Here is a 20,043-nt window from a genome sequence, read left to right as displayed (position 1 = left end):
CTGACGTCACTAAGCTGCACTCTGGAGAGTAGGCTCCCCAGTGAACAGGAACAAAAATTGGAGATATAAAGTGAAAATAAATTTTAACAGTGTGAATGAATATTTTAAAAAAACGTTCTTTGATATGGGCTGAAAATAATAACTAGATTTGATAACCTTTAATTATTCATTATAGTCTATTATCCAGCCCCCTTTATAATTCAAAAAATAATAAAAGCAATATTAATAATTTTTTTGCTGTAAACCTAACTCTTTGGGAATTACGAACCAACTTAAACCAGCCAACAGATGACCAAGCAAGAAATAGCACCCAAATAATACATGAACATTTATTTTGAAACTTGAAGGAAAGCCCATTGTCTGAAACATTATGAAAGATGGTTATTAGAGTTTAAAAGTACTTGTAAAGTAGCAAAAGAAAGGTACATTAGACTAAGCACAGCTTGGGAATGAAGAGTTTAGTAATTCTAACATAACTAAATGGCAGGACTGTATGCAAAAAATAGATTGCTGTTTTAAAATTATTTGATGGATAACAGGTTGATTCATTCAGATTTTTGTCCTAACATAAACTGAATAATCTAGAACCGGAAGACAGATTCTATCATGTAGCTACTAGTAATCTGTGTGGACTGGTATATTTCAGGGCAATGTGAAGCAGGTCTTAACAATACTGAAAGTCTGAAAAAAAGTTGGAATTTATTAAATAGGCATGGGAAATGTTGAAATACTTTTAAAATTTTGTTTCGGGCTTTAAATGTCTTTTCTAAATAAATAGCCATGGCCGTTTTAGCCAATAATTATAACATTTCTTACTTTAAACTCCTACTAAAGTCCAAGTGTATTATATATGTCAAATCCCAGATTACATAAGTTGATATAAATTTAGAAATGATTTGTGTATATAATTAAAAATATCCAGTGAAAGAGAATATGTTAATTTTTGGAGATATATAATTAAAATTTTGTCAGAACATTACATTGAATGAAAATTACGAAGCTAAAATCTTTGCACATGAAAATAAGATAGATGTTCTGATGAAGACCTATACATAACCCTAAATATATACTTTCATTTTGTTAGTTTTTCAATGCAAATTCAGTTAGATCAGGCAACATAAATAGAGGTAATAACATGTAGTGGATATATCTGGAATTCAGTATAAACTTAGCACAAGATGGTATTTTGTTTGATATTACATAGTAACGTAAGTATTAATAATGCATTAACTTTTGCCCCCAACTGCCTCTTTAGAAGTCAGATGCTTTCTAAACATTAAACACTGCTTTGAACTATGTGTATATAACGTTTAAATTATGTCTTCTCTTTTGTTGAGAAAAGTGATCAGAAATTCCATTTGCAACGTGGATTTGAATGATAACTATTCACATATAAAATAATTTGTACTTCTTTTATTAGGTGTATGGAAAAACCTAAGGCCTGTGAATTAGAGTAAAGCATCTAAAGGCAAGAATTAAATTTTCCGAAAAAGCTGTTCATTGAAAAATAATATGCCTTCAAATAACTGTTAGAATGGTCGATGTCTTAAAAGGTAATTTAAAAAAATAGGAATAAAATGTTAGAATATCGATTTGTAATCCTAAAAACAAAACAAAAAAAAACCCAAAACAAAAAACAATTTTAACTGAAATTATCTTCCTAGAAAAATTGATGAATAATACTGCTATTTTTTTCTCTGCATGTTCCATTGTTTTATGTAACTAATGGATCTTAATATCACAATTATTAAAGGTGGTCATTCTGGCAATGGATAGACAACCTAAAAAGCATATCTGAAAGATATCAGGAATCTCAAGAATACTTTTGATGATATATCATATCAAAGTAATAAATAGGATACTTGTGGTCAGAAAAGACTCCCTTTAACTAATTAAGTAATATTTAATTAGTAATGATGTTATTTTGCCAAACTCTGGGACATAATAATACTAAAGTATATTTCAATACTCTTTGACTTTATTTCTTGAAAAAGTACCCATCACTAATGGAAGCCTCAAATGGGAGAAAGAAGTAAAAGAAAGATTCCCAGTGAATGACTTTATTTACACCTCTGCACTTTGCATTCTACAGAACATTACAATTTTACATAGTCTACAGAGTTAAAATAAGACGTATTCTGTGGCTTTGAAAATATTGACATCATCTGCAGTAACATAGAACAAAATAGCTCTAGGTAAAATAATTCATTCCCCAGCCCTCTTTGACATGTGTTGGAAGTTGAATATTCTTTGATCTTGTAGGACTCTGGGAAATTTGAGTAACTGGGAGTAATAATCCTTAGGAGATTTTGTCATACCAGTTTTATTTTAGTCAATTCATAATAATATTGAGTTTTGAAAAGAGAAAGACATTCCTCTACCATGCAATGGTAAACTTACCTCTGGCTAAGAATGCTTGAATTCTATTTACAGACATTTACTCAGGCAACACTAAAGAGCAAACATGCAGAAACGACATATTATAAATAGTATATTACTAAATTTTGAAGCTAGAAAAATATAGCATAAGATATAATTTGGATTCCATAAATTGGAGCATATAAGCCAAGAATGTATTGACAAGTCAAATTAAGAATGGAAAATGTATTCTAGTGAGAAAATTCTTGGGAGTGGGACAGAATAAGGAAATAGGGGCCTCTAGTATAATTTCATTTGTGCTAACACAGTTTAACTCTGTTATAAGTTCCTAATTGATCCTTTCAAAATAGCAGCAGAGGGTGTTTTAAAAAAAGTACTAAACTCAATTTGAACTAATAGTACTATATTATTTACTGAACAATTCTGTTTCCCCATTAAACATTTAACATGTGGTAAAAACTTATATTTTAGATCCTGTTTTAAAAATTTCCCCAAAGCTTAACCATACATCTCAGCTTAAGTAAACCATTTTAACTTAGGAGATGTGAAATAATGAAGCTGAATATAAATGAGTAACACTAAAAACACAGTCTGAAAGTACAGTGCAGTTCCCTTCTGCTTCCTTGCAAGGTTGTCTATCACTGGTGAGGGTGACCACGTCGGTTGTTACCTGCTTCAATGTAAAAGGTACAACTGGCAGGTGTTCCCTTTACTAAATCAGAGCCACAGTGAAAAGGGAAAAGGAGTGTGATATCCTGCAACTTTACCAGTAGGCAATATCAATTACGATTGCATCTCACTGAACACAAACTAGAAGCAGACAAGTCTTGACTCCATAAAAGTTTTAGCTGCAGCCCCACCTCAAGATTCAGGCCCAGACATTGACAGTTTACCTAAAATGGATCTAACACTGTTGCCACTCTTACAGAATTCCACCCCCTGCTCCCCAAGAAGAACTTCTTATTTGAGGTTTATTTTATCTAGTGCAATTACTAAGTAGGCGTACTTGTTGGCTGGTGGATTTCGCTATGTAACCAAATTCTTTTTTCTTTAGTGGTTAACCATGGTCTGGATATGTGGTTGGATTTTTTATTTATATTATCTGTGAAATTGGCAGGGCATTTGCCACAAATTTCAAATTCATCCCACATACATGAATACATATGACATGTTTAGATCTTTTTAAATGTTGCCTGAGCTACATAGCAAATGTAAAAAGAGCAAGAGAATTGTGTCAATTGCTATCGAAAAGCCCATGTTTTTACATAACTGAGTTTTATTTCTTCCACATGCTAGAGATGCACTACAAACCATACAGAAGCAAAGAACATGACGTCTAAAGTTTTAGTTCCCTGTCACGATTCCAGTAGTATTAATATAAAAAAAAGTTTACAAATGCCAAGGAGAGCTCTTGCTCAACAGCACTGTTTCCATCTATTTTTCTCATTGTGGTTTCTTCTTGCTCCACAATTACCTTAGCACCTAGTTGTGCATCATAAATGACATTGTTAGCTTTTGGTGGTGGGAACTGAACCTAAATCACAATTACTGAGGAAAACTGTGCTGGGATCCTGGCTACTTAGTATACTGTACTGTACTGTACTTTGTGATTCGACTTCGGGCTGTAGTAGGAGAGGCAGATCCAAGGGTCTGGCTAAAGTGATGGTCAGAGGAGCTCCTCATGTGGCCACTGCTGACTGTGCCCAACATGCTGCTACTCAGGCCCCCGCCTCCTCCCAGACTGCTCAGCCCGGCACCACCGGCACTGATTCCAGCTTCACTGCCAACGAAGCCACTGCCGACTGTGCCACTGCCTCCAATGATCCCAGCTGGGCCACTAATTCCAGTTACGCCAGAGCCAGAGACAACCCTCTCGGTCACAATCACATTGTGGGCGTTCGACAGGTCGGGGTGCATACCCAAACTGCCCATCATGCCAGAAGTGGGTCGGATTACTCTCTCTGTCACTACCACATTTGAAGACTCTCTAGGATCAGGGATGGTCAAAGTGGTGGGGAGACCTGAACTTGGTGCAATTACTCTTTCTGTCACTATAACGTTGGACCCATCTCTCAAGTCAGGCATCTCTAACATTCCATGCAAATTGGCGCCAGAGATTGGGCCGACCACCCTCTCTGTCACCACCACGTTAGAGGCATGTCGATTATCATGAAAGTGGACAGAGGGCTTCAGAGTGCCAGAGGTGGCATAAGACTCGGTCACAGTGACATTACCATAGCCCAGAGGATCAGGAATAGGCATAGGATGCTGTACACCAGGTCCCGAGGGGTAGGTGCTCTCAGAAATGACTGTGGTAGTGCCGTAACGTGGGGAGATGGGCGGGGGTCCACTAGCAAGGGGCTCTGTTTCCTGCTGAGGGTAAATCGGGTCAGTGCTCTCAGGTGGCCATGAGGGATCAAGGTCTGGATATGGTTCAACACTTTTCCCCAGGCTGATATCTGCCAACTTCTTAAATTTAGGCCCCAGTGTATCCAAGAAGCTGTCATCAAAGTCTTCTCCAATGAAGCTACAACAACCCACAGAGCCAGCAGGGGAACCTACACCTTCAATATCATATATGAGCAAACAGTCATTGGATGGTCGTCCTTCTTCTTCATCTGCGTAAGCATATGCTTTCTAAATTGGTAGAGGAAAGAGGAAATGAAATCATGAGTACATACTTAATAATAATAGAAGTCCTTAAGTTAATTTTTTTTTACAGGGCATTACCAAAGAAGAATATAAAAAACAAAATCCTAACATTTAATAAAAATGCTCTAAAAACCATACAACAGGGTGAAAGAATTTTCTTGGAAATTATTTTAACTGTAATTCCAATATACATTTTGAATTTTAAAAAAATATTTAGATAGACTTTATAAGAGTGTACTTTGGACACAAAAACACAAAAAATATCACATGAAATATTTTATAAGCAAGTTAGAAGGAGGTACTTAAAAATGCTTATTTTGAAGTTCACCAAATTGTGTATTTTTTTTTTTGGTTTATTTAGAAAAGATAGCTGATTTGAGTTTTTCAGGATTGTGCTTTCCTTTATTCATTTAGTTATTATGGTGAATCTGTGAAAGTTATTTCATGTGGCTCTTTCAGCAAATCAACAGAAAAATTTAACTCTGGGTCTATGCTACTTTTGGATTGAAAACTGAAGGTGACCAAGGACAAATTTTAAAACTAGAATCTCCTTCAATTCAAAATGAAAGCCCACAGACATGCATACTTTTAGTTTATCTTTAGTGCTTATGATAATGGACTGCAAGCTTTCAGGTGAAGAATCAGAAATGCATTTGTTAGAAAACCAACTCACTGAGCCATTCATTCACAAATACGTTTTGAGTCCATACCTTTTGCAATACACTCTATTAGGAAATTAGCAAAAAAGTGACAAACAAAACTAGATAAAAGCTTTTCTAGTAGGGCTTACATTTAGTAGTATGAGACAGACAACACACAAACTTATTTGTCAGGAGGTGAGTACAAGGTACAGGGATAGAAAGTGATGGGATTTGATCTTTCAGGTAGAATGGCCAAGGATGGCATTTCCAAAAGTGATGTTTGATCAGAAATTTGAATCAAATGGTTGTGAGTACAGCAGATAGAATGTTGTGGGCAGAAGGAGCTGTAAGTGCAAAAGCTGGGAGGCAGAATTGTACTTTTCATGAACATATGAATTAACATATATTAATTTGTTGGGGTCTGGATAGAAAGCATTCCTATCGATTTCAGCAACAGACCTCGTTATTATCTACTCAGATTTGAAAGGCTTATACTAGTATCTTATTTCAAAATATCACCCACCATCTAAACCCTTAGGAGAGCTCATGAAGGCATTTTGCCAGAATATAGAAGGACATAAATTTTTCAAGGGCAGTAAATTCCTTAAAGCTTAAATATCACATGGCGTGTAACCACGGGCAATTCTGTCTCTACCTGCGGATGGCTAAATTAATTCTTACTGGTTCTTAGAATGTTCTGGAATTGTACTATAGCTCTTGAACCAACTTTTATTGCATGTTTATTATGTGCCTGGAACTGAGCTAGGTACTGGAAACACAATATAGAGAGCATGTATTTGAGGTACCAAAAAGTGTAGTAACATATAAACCAACAGATTTTAGCAAAGGTATGTTCTATTAAATGTACAAACAAAGAATAAAAGGTCCCTGATGTACAATGGAATGACTTAACAATTATTTGATTTATGATAGTGTAAAAGTGATGTCCATTCAGTAGAAACCAGCTAGGCCAAGCTTGGATGTTTGTTAGGTCAGGTGTATTAATGAACTTTCAATTTACCTCTTTTCAACTTATCATGGGCTTAAGGGGATATGACCCCATTGTAAACTGGGGAGAACGTGTACTATAGAAATACAAGTAAGGAAACACCAATTCTATTTTCAGTGAAATGGACAACAATAAAACTTCAGAAGCAGTCATATTTGAAACAGGGTCTTGAAAGATGGGTAGGGACTTAGGACAGAGATGACCAGATAAAAGCATTCCAGTATAGGCACAGAGTAAACAAAGACATGGAGGGCAACAGACTGGTGTGACAAAGGCAAAGGCACTTGGCAAGTGGAATTAGTAGTAAGGAGTAATTGGAGATGTGAGGGCAGGGGCCAATTTGCAAATAGGCTTATTTGTCTTCTTGGACTTGATGCCATAGACAAAACATAGATGGGAGTCATTGCCTGTTTCTAAGTGGGGGAGTAACAGGCTGCAGTCAGAGTTTTAGCTGTATTATTTAGCAGTACTATGGATCTCCAGGCATTTAAAGACTCGAGGCTGGAAGCCCAGCTAGGAGATGCCTGCTAAAGCCCCATTGGGAAATAGTGGGAACCTAGAGCACAGCAGTGCGGGATGGACAGGAAGGCATGGGGGCTAGAGCCCTTACCTGACAGAAGTAACTTTCCATGAAGTCCATATTCAGACCTCCTTCTCGACACTCCCTCATAGAATTTCTTCTGAATGTTCCAGAGTATTCTTGACATGTGTCAGGTGCTCCTGATGTTTTAACTGCATCGGTTAGTTCAAATCCTGTTGTTCTTTCTTCTCCTCCCATATCTTGCATTTCTCTACCGCCATACTCATTTGTGTAAACCCCTGAAAGTGTAAATCAAATTAAATTTACTTCATGTAGTGTGTTATAGACTGAAAATCAGTGACTTACTTTAATGTATGGTTTTTTCATCTAAGTATGCATTTGTGAGCCAAGGAAAAAACTGAAGGCAAAATCTAAATACAGGAATGAAAAATGTGATATAAAGTTCAAAATATTATCAATTAATTTCTTAATTATTGTTTTAAATTATTCATTGGTAACTATATATTGACTAGGAGAGAGGAGCTACATAGTGGTAACAACTTTGGAGATTATTTTATTTACTTATTATTTGTTTTTAACTGTACTTTTAAGTATACTTTATTATTTATACTATTAGTTGTCCCAATTTCATGTTCATGTCCATGGGTCATACATATAAGTTCTTTGGCTACTCCATTTCCTATATTGTACATCCTCAAGGCTATTCTGTAACTATCTTTTTATACTTCTTAATCCCCTCACCTCTTCACCCATTCTCTCCCTACCCCCTCCCATCTGGCAACCTTCCAATAACTAACTTCTTTTCTCTTGCTTTTAAGAGTCTCTTTTAATCTTTAACCTTTGGCCTTTTAATAGTGACATGTCTTGGAGTGGGACTCTTTACATCTATCATAATTGGGACTCTCTGTACTTCCTGGACCTGAATGTCTATTTCCTTCACCAAATTAGGGAAGTTTTCCTTCACTATTTTTTCAGATAGATTTCTGATTTCTTATTCTTTCTCTTCTCCTTCTGGCACCCCTATGATGCGAATTTTTGACTTCTTAAAGATGTCCCAGTGGTTGTTTATCCTATCATCTTTTTTTGGATTTTTTCTTGTTGTTGTTCTGCATGGTTATTTTTTGCTTCCTTGTGTTCCAAGTCATTGATCTAATTCTCAGCTCCATCCATTCTACTGTTTTTTTCCTGTAAATTGTCCTTTATTTCAATTAGTGTATCCTTCATTTCCAACTGGTCTTTTTTATGCTGCTGAGGTCCTCATTAAGTTCCTTGAGAATCCTTATAAATAGTTTCTTGAACTCTGCATCTGATTGATTGCTTATCTTCATTTCACTAAGCTTTTTTTCTGGAATTTTGACTTGTCCTTTCATTTGGGCCATGTTTCTTTGTCTCCTCGCTTTGGCAACCTTCCTGTATTTGTTTTACATATTAAGTAGAGCTGCTATGACTCCCTGTCCTCATAGCATGGCCTAATATAGTAGGTGTTCTGTAGGGTCCAGTGGCACAGCCTCCCCATTATCCAAGCAGGGTATTTGAGGTGCATCTTTTGTGTAGGCTGAGTACACCCTCCTCTTGTAGTTGAGCTTTGATTGCTGTTGGCAGGTCAATGGGAGGATTTATCCAAGCCAGTCAGCTGCAAGGACTGGCTGTGACCACAGACTACCAACCTCTGCCGTCCATGGAGGATCAGTTGTGCAGGGTCAGGGTTGTGGTCCTCCAATGTGATCTGTAGCTGTCCACTGGGTGAGCAGGCCCTGGGGTTTTCTGGGTTGTATAGGCCAAGGTCAGCCTGTGTTTTGCCTGGACCACCCTCTAGAGCTACAAAGCAATCTGAGATGGCTGCTACTTTTGCTGGGCTTGGAAATTCCTATTTGAAGCCAAGCTGTAAATCTAGAATGACTGCTTCTAATATTGGCCCTGAGGTCACTTAGCAAAAGGTATGAGAGTGGGGTGGGAGAAGGGTGGGGGGCAGTACTCACTGATGCTTGCTTTTGCTTGTTTGAAAGGATTTAGGAAGTTGTGAAACAGGAACCATTCATATGGAAAAGCAACTGGTAACTCTAAGTTGGGTGGGGCAGAGCTTCAGGGGAGTTCCAAGGTGGGGCAAACAGTAGTAGCCAGGTAATGGAGTATCAGATATGGCACCTGGCTGCTGGCTCTGTGGCTCTGTGGGAATAGTGTTCAGAAAAAGGACAGTGGTCTCTACCTACTTTTTTCTCTGGGAGAAAGCTGTCCCTTAGCTCTCACCTTGATGCCAGACACTTCAGTTCCTCCCTGTATGCCACTGGTACCTTTCAAGCTGCTACCGTGGTGCTGGAGCTCAGAGGGAGTGAGTCTGAGTAAGTCCGTGTGTAGGTTCATTAGGAGGAACTATTAAAACTCCAGGATTTTCTTCCACTGACTCAATCCCCTCTGGTTTTTGCAGCCAGAAGTAATGTTGACATATCCTCCCAGCACTGGAACCCCGGTCTGGGGGTCCTGGTGTATGGCTGGGACTACTTTCTCCTGAGGCATCCCTACCAAATTTTTATCCACCACACATGAGTGTGGGTCCAGTCTGTTCTGCATCTCCACCCCTCCTACCAGTCTGGATGGATGTGGTTTCTTTAATTCCATAGTTGTCAGACTTCCATTAAACTCTATTTCTGATGGTTCAGAGCGATGGTTATTCTATAATTTAGTTGTAATTTTGATGTTGTACGAGGAGGCAAGCTTCGTTTACAGATGCCTCTATCTTGACTGGAAATCTGCCTATTCATTTTTAATTTTCATGGGCTCATCGACATGAACAACAGTGTGGTGATTACAGATGGGAAAGAGATATAAAGGGACTAAATGGTAATAAAAAAATGCAATAAAAATTATTAAATAAAAAATTAAAAAAATTTCTTTCAGTTACAGCTTACCTTCAATATTATTTTGTTTAGTTTCAGGTTTACAACACATCGATTAAACCATCATATACTTTACAGTGTTTCCTTGAAATTCGCAAGTACTAGCTGGCACCATACATAGTTACTATAATATTTTAATTTTAAAGTAACAAAAATTGGGGGGAAATATCCTAAATTCAAAAAGTTAAATAGGATGAGAACACCCCAATATACGAGAAGCACAGAACCTCCAGCGAAGGCCCTGAATGACGGCTCTCAGAGAAGCAGCCATGGCTGTGGTGAGGGGAGAGGTTTGCGTGGGCTCTGGAACCTGCACTTGGACGTGAGGAGTGACTGGAAGTCTGGCAGTATTCTGGGTCTGTGAGCTACAACGACGGTCTGCACCGTGGGAGTGCGATGGACAGGCGCGTGTTGACATGGGATAGGCGTCCCCTGCTTGAGGATTGGAAAGGTCTTGATTTTAGGGTCGGTGTGTTTTCCATACTTCTCTTACTTTGGTGCCTCTCACTGTGCTCTCTTCAAGGTTTGGGTAACAGTTTGAGACTTAATGAGAGAATAAAGGCGTAAATAAATCCTGGAGGATTTGACAAGTCTTGAGAACTGATTGGATATCAATGAATACGGAGATATAAGAAGATGATTTTCTGCTTCTGCGGTGGGGGGGAGGCAGGTGTCATTAACAAAAGTTAATACATGAGGAAGAGAAATAGTTTTAAAGATTGGCATGTCCAGTTCTTGAATAAAGTCCAGTCTACAAGTTACAAACATCCTGTGACTCTTGCATATTAAAGAGTTCAAAGTAGAAAAGTCATGATTACAGGTTTGAAAAAGCCTGAGGGAAAAATAAGAGAATCAATAATAGTTACTTACCTTGAAAAAAGGAAAGCTGATGCAACTCTTTTCAAAGGCATAAGAAGTTTTTAAAAGTTAACTGTTTTTATGGGAGTGGTAGTTATTTACTTATTGTGAAAATCTAATTGTTCCTGGTGTCTGCCTATGAATTGGTCTAGACCTCTGCTGTAAATTAAATCGTACTGAGAGTTTTACCCACGTGCAAGGAGTAACTCTACCACATGCACACACCCTCAGGTGAGAGCTTTAAAAGATTTTGATAGAGTTTCACACATTCACTTTCATTTTGATAAATGGGGCAAAGCTTTTTAGGTCAACGTTGACGGTGACATGAAGATTGGATGCAGTATTAAATTTTGTCACGATAGCAGCTGAAGTCAGAGTGAATTTAAATCATTCATGAATTGTGGGGGTTAATTCTAGTCTCAATAAATGAGCACAGATATATTTTAATGGCATTGCACTTTATCTCTAATCAGTATATTTTGGTAGTAGATTTAATCTCAATAAATAAGCACAGATTTATTTTAACTGAAACATACTTTAATTCTAATTAGTATTTTGGGGGTAAATAAGATTTGCTCTTTTGAACCAAAAAAATTAACTTGTGTTTATGATTTAGTTATTCTTTCTTATTTACAGACATCTTAATCAGGTCATCTCTTAAGTACTTTCTAATGATTGAGAATGATGTAAAAAAATTCAACACTTAAAAATAATATTTACTGTAGATTTTCCCTTATTTAATTTGCAAATCATATGTTTAAGAAGAAATAATAGAAACATTTTAAAGACAAAGAAAACAATTGAGAAATAGTGAAGTATACTAAGAGAAAACATAATGACTTCTAAGTCATTTGTGTTATTGAAAATAAAAAAATAAAATATTACCTGAATTGTCAATACATTCAATCACATTTGCATTATCCAGTGGTACAGGGAAAGCGGTCAAATCCTAAAAGACAAGAAACAGCATTTTCCCATTTGTATTGACTTTTGACTCTATAGTCACACATTGGGTTAATTGTCAAATTAGCTCAGATTTTCTGAATGAATACTACTGAGGAACCTTTCAAAATCCATTTAAACAGGAACCTCATTCAGAAAGCCTCCCCTGGTTACTTCCACCGAATTGTGAGGCGCCTCTGATTTCTCTCCATTTTCCCCACCCGTTAGCCCAGAACAGAGAACAGCATAGACTGGCAGTGACCTCCCACATCTGGTTTCATGAGCACAGGGCTGAGTTTAGGTGACGACCGTAGGCCGTTTCTTACAGATGGACACTTACCGTGAGCTGAGGCTGTGGTCCTTCTACTGCCCATGACTGAATTGCTCCATCTGAACATTCAGGAACAGGCTCAAAGCCGGCTCCCCCACCAGGGGCACCTCCACAATCAAGATAGGTCAACAGAAATGGGACCACTGATGGTGAGAGGATGGGAATATTGAAATTAGCAGCGGGGCCATAGTAAAACCAAACAACTTGCTTTTCGTTATTAAATTTGAACCCTTAATATAACCCTATTTGGTCCTAAAATCATTATGAAGTTTCAGAAAATAACCTGAGTAACGGTGAGCTATCAGAATCACTGTGAGCTTCACTATACTAGGTGACAATCCATTTTAATTTGTAATATGGGATTCAGATTGCAGATAGCATTATACTATTGAAACAGATGCGTCTTCCCCCTGTCATTACTCAGGAAAATAGTAAAGGGGAGAAAAAAGAAAGCTGGAAAGACTCGTCCATAGGTCTGATTTTTCCTTTTCCTCTTCCCCGTCTTTATATTTGTCCGTTCACACATGCCTGCCCTTTTATCTCCAAAGGAACGTCTTACTCAGGCTTCAAGCAATTATCCCCTCGGAGGCTATTATTGGCCTGTAGACAGATCTCTTTTCTTGAACTTACTCATGCAGAAAGAGAGAACATTACACTGCTTACCAATATCTTTTACTATTAAGCAACTGGATTTTTCTTATCTGTGTGTTTCTCTCCCAGGGTTTTTAACATAATATGGTCTTAAACAAGGATTTGGAATTAACAGGTGTATGGAGGAAAGGACTTGTACATTTTTTACAAGTGAGGCAGGAGGGAAAGAAGAAGAAAGCAGGGTGGGGTGGGTCAGGAGGAGCGCAGGAAGGAGAGCAGGAGGCAGAGGGAAGTGCTGGGCAAGCCTGGGTTCCTGAGAAACAGGAGAAAGTGCCTGCACTCTTCTTGCTACCTGCCTGCCACTCCCCCCGCAGCTGGAGGACAATGTGTTGTGCCCCAAATGTATTCCTAGGGATGGGGTTTTCATGAAAAGCCTTCAGTGAGAGTCTAAGGCCAAGAAAACAGCAGAGCTCTGACTGTGACTGATGGTAGCGGGCGACCACAGTCAGCTCTGGGAGCCCATGGCAGCTGCCTCCAGGCTGCTAGGCCCCTCCCTGGCTTCCTGCTCGCAGCGCCACTGACTGGCGGGCAGCAGGCGTTGCGCTCAGACTCCCAGCAGTGCAGCCTGTTTATCTGCTGGGATACAGACATTTGTGCTTTAAAATGGCAGAGCATCTCACAGATCACGGTTCATTGCAGCTACTAAGATGAAAGCGTCACTTCCCCATGGCGTGATTACCCTTCTGAAAGACAAGTGACCTCAGCAGCATCTTCAAGGAGGGACCCTGGCTGGGCCTGGAGAAGGGAGGGAAGAGACAACCCAGCTCCTGGCCATGCTGTTTCCTGCCTCAGAGTTCTGGCTCCTCGGGGCTTCTAGCTCCAGGTTCAATGACTTCTAACTGTTGACTCTCTTAAGCCAAAGGGAAAGCTGTTATTCTCTCCACTCCCCCCTCAAATATTCTTAACCACCAAACAGTTTTTAAAGTTCTCTTAACCCGAGATTTCTGTGGTGTGTCTCTGAATAAAAGCACGGGGCACTTTGCCTGCATTATTTTTGCTTGTAACTGTTTTGTGTATTTTTGCTGTTTAAAATGTTCAAGGTTACTTCTGAATCACAGATGCATAACATGTTGAAAATGTGCACGTGAAATGATTTCTCTATGGTGTTAAGGAAACTGTATTGTTGTATGCAAATTATTGTTAATGTATTTAACTCCATGGAGTTAAGCCACAAGGCATTATTATTAGTGTTTGTGTTTTTTAGTGTAATAAATAATATAAACATTTTTTTTTTCTAAAAAAGAGTGAGAGAGGGAAGAAGAAAAAATGGAGAAAGATAATTCCAGGTGTTTGCTTTCCTGAAAACATGCCAGGCTTAGAGATAGCTTTGAATCTAGAGGTATTTAACTCTAAAGCCTATATATACTTTATAAATCTTTTAATAACTACATTACCCAAAAGTAGTCACCAATATAAAAAGCAGACTTAAAGTTAATGTTATATATTTTTGCAGCAGAGATAATCAGCACCTGGTAAATTTTTAATTTGAACAATATTTAATTTCAAAGCTTTAAAATTTTGATTGATATTTAATTTGTTCAAAAATGGGAAATTAGAGAATTTTTTATGTCTTCTCATATATCTATATTTTTAAAGATTTTATTTATTTATTTTTAGAGAGAGAGGAAGGGAAGGAGAAAGAGAGAGAGAGAAATGTGTGAGAGAAACATGGATTGGTTGCCTCTCACACACCCCCAACTGCGAACCTGTGCAGCAACACAGGCATATGCCTCAACCAGGAATCAAACGTACAGCCTTACAATTTTCAGGCCAGCACTCAATTTGCTGAGCCACACCAGCCAGGGTTTTTCATATATATATTTTATGCTTCATTCTGCAAATTTGCTAGCATTTTCTTGCCTTGGTTTATTTTGATAAGAATTTTTTTTAATCTTTCTTCTCTTTAATAGAACTTTCCATGGTCATTTCAATTTCTTATGAGGGAATAAGAATGAAATCTTATTATTTCACATATAAATCTTGTTGCTTGAAATTTATTTTCACTTGTGGAAAAATAGCCTCAACTTTAACCTGAGCTATAGGCATGTCCATAGTCTATGTGGTTGAGATGAATTCAATTTTGATCAAAAATTTAAAGGTGAATGTTATTTAAAATAGGAGGAAATCCAGTTTAGTAATAAATTTAGTGTGAATTATTGTATAGCTGCTTATGTATGTAAAAAAATGAAGGTAGAAAAGATATGTCATAGGTGGACTTGTTAGATTTCATATTTTGTATATATGTTTTAAATGTTTTAATTAAATAATGTCTGAGGCATGCTCGACACTAAGGTTTTATGATTATATACTTAAAAAAACGGCAATGTTTACATTAATTTAATAGTAATGTGCAGATATCAACCTATTGCTTTGGAGCTTTCTTTCTCATTCCTCAGAGACTGTAGGACCTGGCTCATCTCCACTCCAATTTCTGTCATCATCCAAGGCACTCTTGAAGACTGTTTAGAGAATCCGTTCGATATTACACCTTCATGGCTAGATAGTTGACTAGGTCTATCTAGTGACCATAAATGTTTCTGTGTGTGGTACTTCTATTTCATCATCAAAACAATGTTGCGTGGTAACAGATGACAAAATAGAGGCCCAGAAAGTTATGTACCCATTGAATGACTCAGACAATTACATTTAGGAGCTGAAGTTTAACTGTACATTCATTTAACTCTGCCTTCTATTAAGTCTTAGCAGAGCATCCAATCCCTCTATGGTCTGGTGCTTGTTTATCTTTCTAGTCTCAACTGTCAGAATACAGTCCTGCACATCCTTTCTTCTTCCTTATTGGAATCCTTTACGTCAGTAACCAGCACTTCATTCTTGGGGGGTTTGCCCATTGATATTTTTTCTCCTTGTATTGTGTTTCTTTTTTCTATTTATCAAGTTAGTTCTGTTAAAACCCAACTGAGAATTTACTTTCTCTATGTAGGCTTTTCTGACTGTTTTAATCAATTGTTTCTCATTGTCTTCCTTGCTCAAATAGCAATTTGACCTGCCTATTATGGGACTTCCCATTACACTAAGATTGAATGCTAATAAATTTTTATCCTCCACTCTGTAGCAGATATTTTAATCTTATCAATCCAGTACCAAGTGAAATATCTTGATAATTAATAAAACAAGAATTTGTAAAATACATTTTATCAAGAAATCAAAAAACTTCTCATAATTGTTTTGAGGTGGGGACACAGAAATTAGACTCTTAAAGTACTTACATCCTAGCACCAAGAATCCCATGATGAGTAGCCCAATGCCAGCAGGACCAAAATGTACGTTATCTGGGAAAAGGGGCACGAATCCAATAGGCTCCCTTGGAAAACCGTCTCCACCTTCTCCACCTCCTCCACCTCCTCCACCTCCTCCACCTCCTCCATCTTCATTGTTAAAGTCATTATCAGAACCTTTAAAAGTAGTAGTTTCACCTACGTATACAGGGGTAACTATTGTAGTAAGTTCAGGAGTGGCCCAGCCACCATTTTCTAGGTTCACAATAACCGTACCAGTACAAGTTCTTTGAAGAGCATCTGAAACAAGGTTTAAAAGTGGAAGAAATATTTTATACATTTAGTGTAATAAATGTTAGACAATACAAAACTATTTTCTTTTTGCATCAATACTTATTTCAATGTCTTTATTCCCGTCCATTCAGCAACTTCCCAAATTTTCCCTTGTTCGTGACTCAGTTTTTAAATCAAACCGTTATGACTATTAGTGCTCTTGAAAAACTGTCTCATGTGTCGGGAAGCATAAATAGTAGATGCCACAGAAAGTAAGTATTGGCCAGTGGTTTATTACAAGCCACAGTGGAGACATTTCTGGGCTGTTTTTTTATATTAGAGCTAGGTGTTTTCCGTTGCTGTTTTATTGTCTTTCTTCCTCAACTGTATTTGTTCTTTTCCTTTTATGAACTGACAAAATGAACAGATTTTCAGCAAGTTGGTAAATCAATTCTACAAAAGTTTCTTAGTGATAAAGCAGCATATTCTCAAACTCACAACCAATAACTCATAGGAGAGGGAACTGGCACTATTGGAGGTGGGGGCAAATTTTCAATTTAATTAGAAGGTGAAACACCTTAGTTTCATAAACAGATATTCCAAATTTCTTTCTTCTTGTCCTTCAAAGTTTCAGTAAAGCATTGTGTTCCTTGACTAAATACTGGGATAAGAACATTTTTTATTTGTTTCCATGTAATTGCTCCACACTTGCTGTTTAATTCATCCAACCAGCCAACAAACTAATCAACCAGGCAACCAGCATTTCAAAACAGTGGGCTGATTTTGAGTGCACGTGATACAAAGGGCAGTACATCAAAATGCATCTGCATTTAGATCAGCAGGTGCCTGGAAGCAGAGCTGTGGTAATGACTGCAAAAGGGAACTCCTTATGATGATGAGTATGTTCTAGGTCTTGTTCATGGCAATGTACAATATATATGGATGTATACATCTGCCAACAGTCATCAAGCTCTATACTTAAAAAGAGTGTGTTTTTTAAATGTGAATTACACCTCAATACAATTGAGTAAGAAATACATTTGAGTCTATATTTGAGTCCTTGTAATAAAATTGGACCATTAAATGCTATCAAAATAATCATATATTCATTCTATAATAATTTAACCAAAAAATAGTATATGTGTGTGGTGATAAAAAAGATAATTTTAAATGAAAAGTTGCTCAAGACAATATTAAAAACACATTGCTACAACCATTCACCTTTGATTTAAAAAGTCAGTCATACTTTACACCTATTTAAATGAATAGAAACTACTTGCATTTGTATTTTTTATGTAGTTGATCTAACTATTGTTTCCTAAGTTATCTTAAAAGGGATTTATTCATCACACCTGCACTATTTATTTTCTGTAGAATTTGAAGCTGACGATTCCTGGTTAGCAGTTGCTCACTACAGAAAAGCCACATTACTGAGAGTTCCAGGTACGACTGTCTTCTCCTTGAGAGGTGAAATTTCCAAAGGTGGCATGTACCATGTAGGAGTTTCTTTATCAACATATGTTAGCAGGCCAGACTTCAGTGGTCAATTCTATCCCTGCTGCAGTGTGGGAGTAATGTTGATGGAACATTAGCCTTTTCTCTAGCCCACTTGCAGTTATTTACAAGTGGTTATCATTGAAGCAATTTTTTAAAATTCCATAATAACCTTTGTTTTTGCTCTCTATTCCCCCTATGTTATTGAGATATTGTAATGGACATGTAACGTCATGTAAATTTAAAGTGTACAATGTGATGTTTTGATACACTTACGCAGTCTCGTTTGATTACTACCATGACTGTGTTAGCTAACATTTCTATCATATCACAAGGATACCTTTTCTTTCTCCTGTGGTGAGAAAATTTAAGATTATCTCTTTCAAGTACATAATATGGCATTTTTATTTATAATCGCAAAGCTGTGCATTAGATCTGCAGAACATATTTATTTAGTAACTGGAAGTCTGTAGTTTTTGACCAACATCTCCCCATTACCCACATTCACCAGCCCTTTTTCTATTATCTTACATGCTTTTGAACCATGTAAACTGTTTGTAATATTTTGAACCCTTAATCTTTTAAATGTCATGCAATCCATATTTATGAAGCTAAGAGTGCTGCAAAAGTCATCGTAGCATATTTTTTATGAAAGAGAATATGATGTATTATTCAAATTATATACATACTGCACTACTCCTCTCTATGAACTCAGGTCATCTAAAGCTAAGTACCTTTCGTCCAACTACAAGGAAAGAGAAATAGCAATATTTATGTACCTACTGTGACAATTTACATGTGCATAGCATATACTCTGAACTGTTTGAAATACTATACTCAACCTTATTATTAGTTATTATTAGTAACACGGTTGGAATATTTCCTTACATTATAGTTGGATATAGTTGGATAATGCATATAATTTGAAAAGTATAGAATTATATAAAGAACGAAACAGAAACAAAGACAAACACAGGCCCATTGTAGCACTACCCAAGGACTGTGTTAATACTCCGTTGTATTATCTTTTGGCCTTAATTATAATGCATAAAATTTACTTATTTAAGTTTCATTGATAGATCATATGGCTCATTCCATTTTATATTTTTTACTTTGCATTGTAAGAATTCTTCCATGTTTAAAAAAAGCATTTCATTAAAAGAGTTTCTGATGTCTATAGTTTTGTATGAAGTGGATGATGGTTTGTCTACTCAGTTACCTATAATTGATATTGCCCTCAATATTTAATTATCATAGATGGTGCTATAAGTAATATTTATGTGTATTCAGTCTTTTATATTTAGAGATTTTCCTAAGATTATTCAAATTTGGTAAAAATAAAGGAATGATTTTGTTGGACATGATTGTTTTAATCTCTGTTATATTAATAAAAATGTCAGCTCTCTTGACAGCTGTTGTCCATTGATGTAATCCTAGAGCCTGGTACAATGGCTGACATTTGGTTGCGATTCAATATATAGTTTCAAAATAAATGAATAAAGATATCCATGGAAGCACATAAGAGAGACAAGCATAAATCCAGACCATGATATCAAAGCCCATGCTTTTCATCTCAGCCCTGCTGATTCTACTGTTATTGTTTTGTTATTATTTTTATCATTATCATCACATATAATATTTATCTCCAGAAGGTTGCAGTTTTTATTGAGAAAAGGCATGCTTTCTGCTTGCCATAAACCTAACAATTTTGTAAGCTAAGTTCCATTTTTCCCTTCATGTCCCAATTAAGCTTGATGTTGGATGTAATAAAAGGAGTAAACTAGCAATTACTTAAGCCTATTTCAGTACTGAATCTAAATTAGGTTTATTGATGGATGGGATCACATTTCTATTTGCAATACATAGTTTTAAAATTACGTTATTTTGACTGTGGAAAAATCATTACAATTTTGTACAAATTCTGAATTATTGAATAACTTTAAAGAAATGTTATCTTTTTTTGTTAATCCATACAGATAGTGGAAATTGTTAACCCTTTTTTAAGATGATTGAAAGAGGGAAAATAGAGGGAGAAAGAAGAGAGGAAGAGCCGCTAAAGTAGCAAGTATTGCTACTAGAACTGCCCTCAGGAACTTTCCTCCTTCAGTGACCAGCCTAATTTAATTTCACTGTTTTGAAAAG

General features: G+C 36.8%; 1 protein-coding gene across 1 annotated transcript in view; it reads right to left on the bottom strand.

The window, feature by feature from the left end:
- Nucleotides 1-3,948: 3,948 nt before the first annotated feature.
- Nucleotides 3,949-20,043, bottom strand: part of LOC129078874 (desmoglein-1-like) — a 36,768-nt gene continuing 20,673 nt past the window's right edge. Inside the window, exons 11-15 of the mRNA XM_054583846.1 lie at nt 16,126-16,434; nt 12,257-12,390; nt 11,860-11,923; nt 7,292-7,500; nt 3,949-5,016 (exon numbers count right to left, since the gene is read on the bottom strand). Coding sequence (XP_054439821.1) covers nt 3,955-5,016; nt 7,292-7,500; nt 11,860-11,923; nt 12,257-12,390; nt 16,126-16,434 — 1,778 coding nt within the window. The 3' untranslated portion in view covers nt 3,949-3,954. The remainder of the gene's footprint in view (nt 5,017-7,291; nt 7,501-11,859; nt 11,924-12,256; nt 12,391-16,125; nt 16,435-20,043) is intronic.

Source organism: Pteronotus mesoamericanus, unplaced genomic scaffold (assembly GCF_021234165.1).
Source record: "Pteronotus mesoamericanus isolate MK-2021 breed Mesoamerican mustached bat unplaced genomic scaffold, CSHL_Meso_final contig_74, whole genome shotgun sequence".
Classification (NCBI taxonomy): Eukaryota; Metazoa; Chordata; class Mammalia; order Chiroptera; family Mormoopidae; genus Pteronotus; species Pteronotus mesoamericanus.
This window is presented reverse-complemented; position numbering and strand designations above follow the sequence as displayed.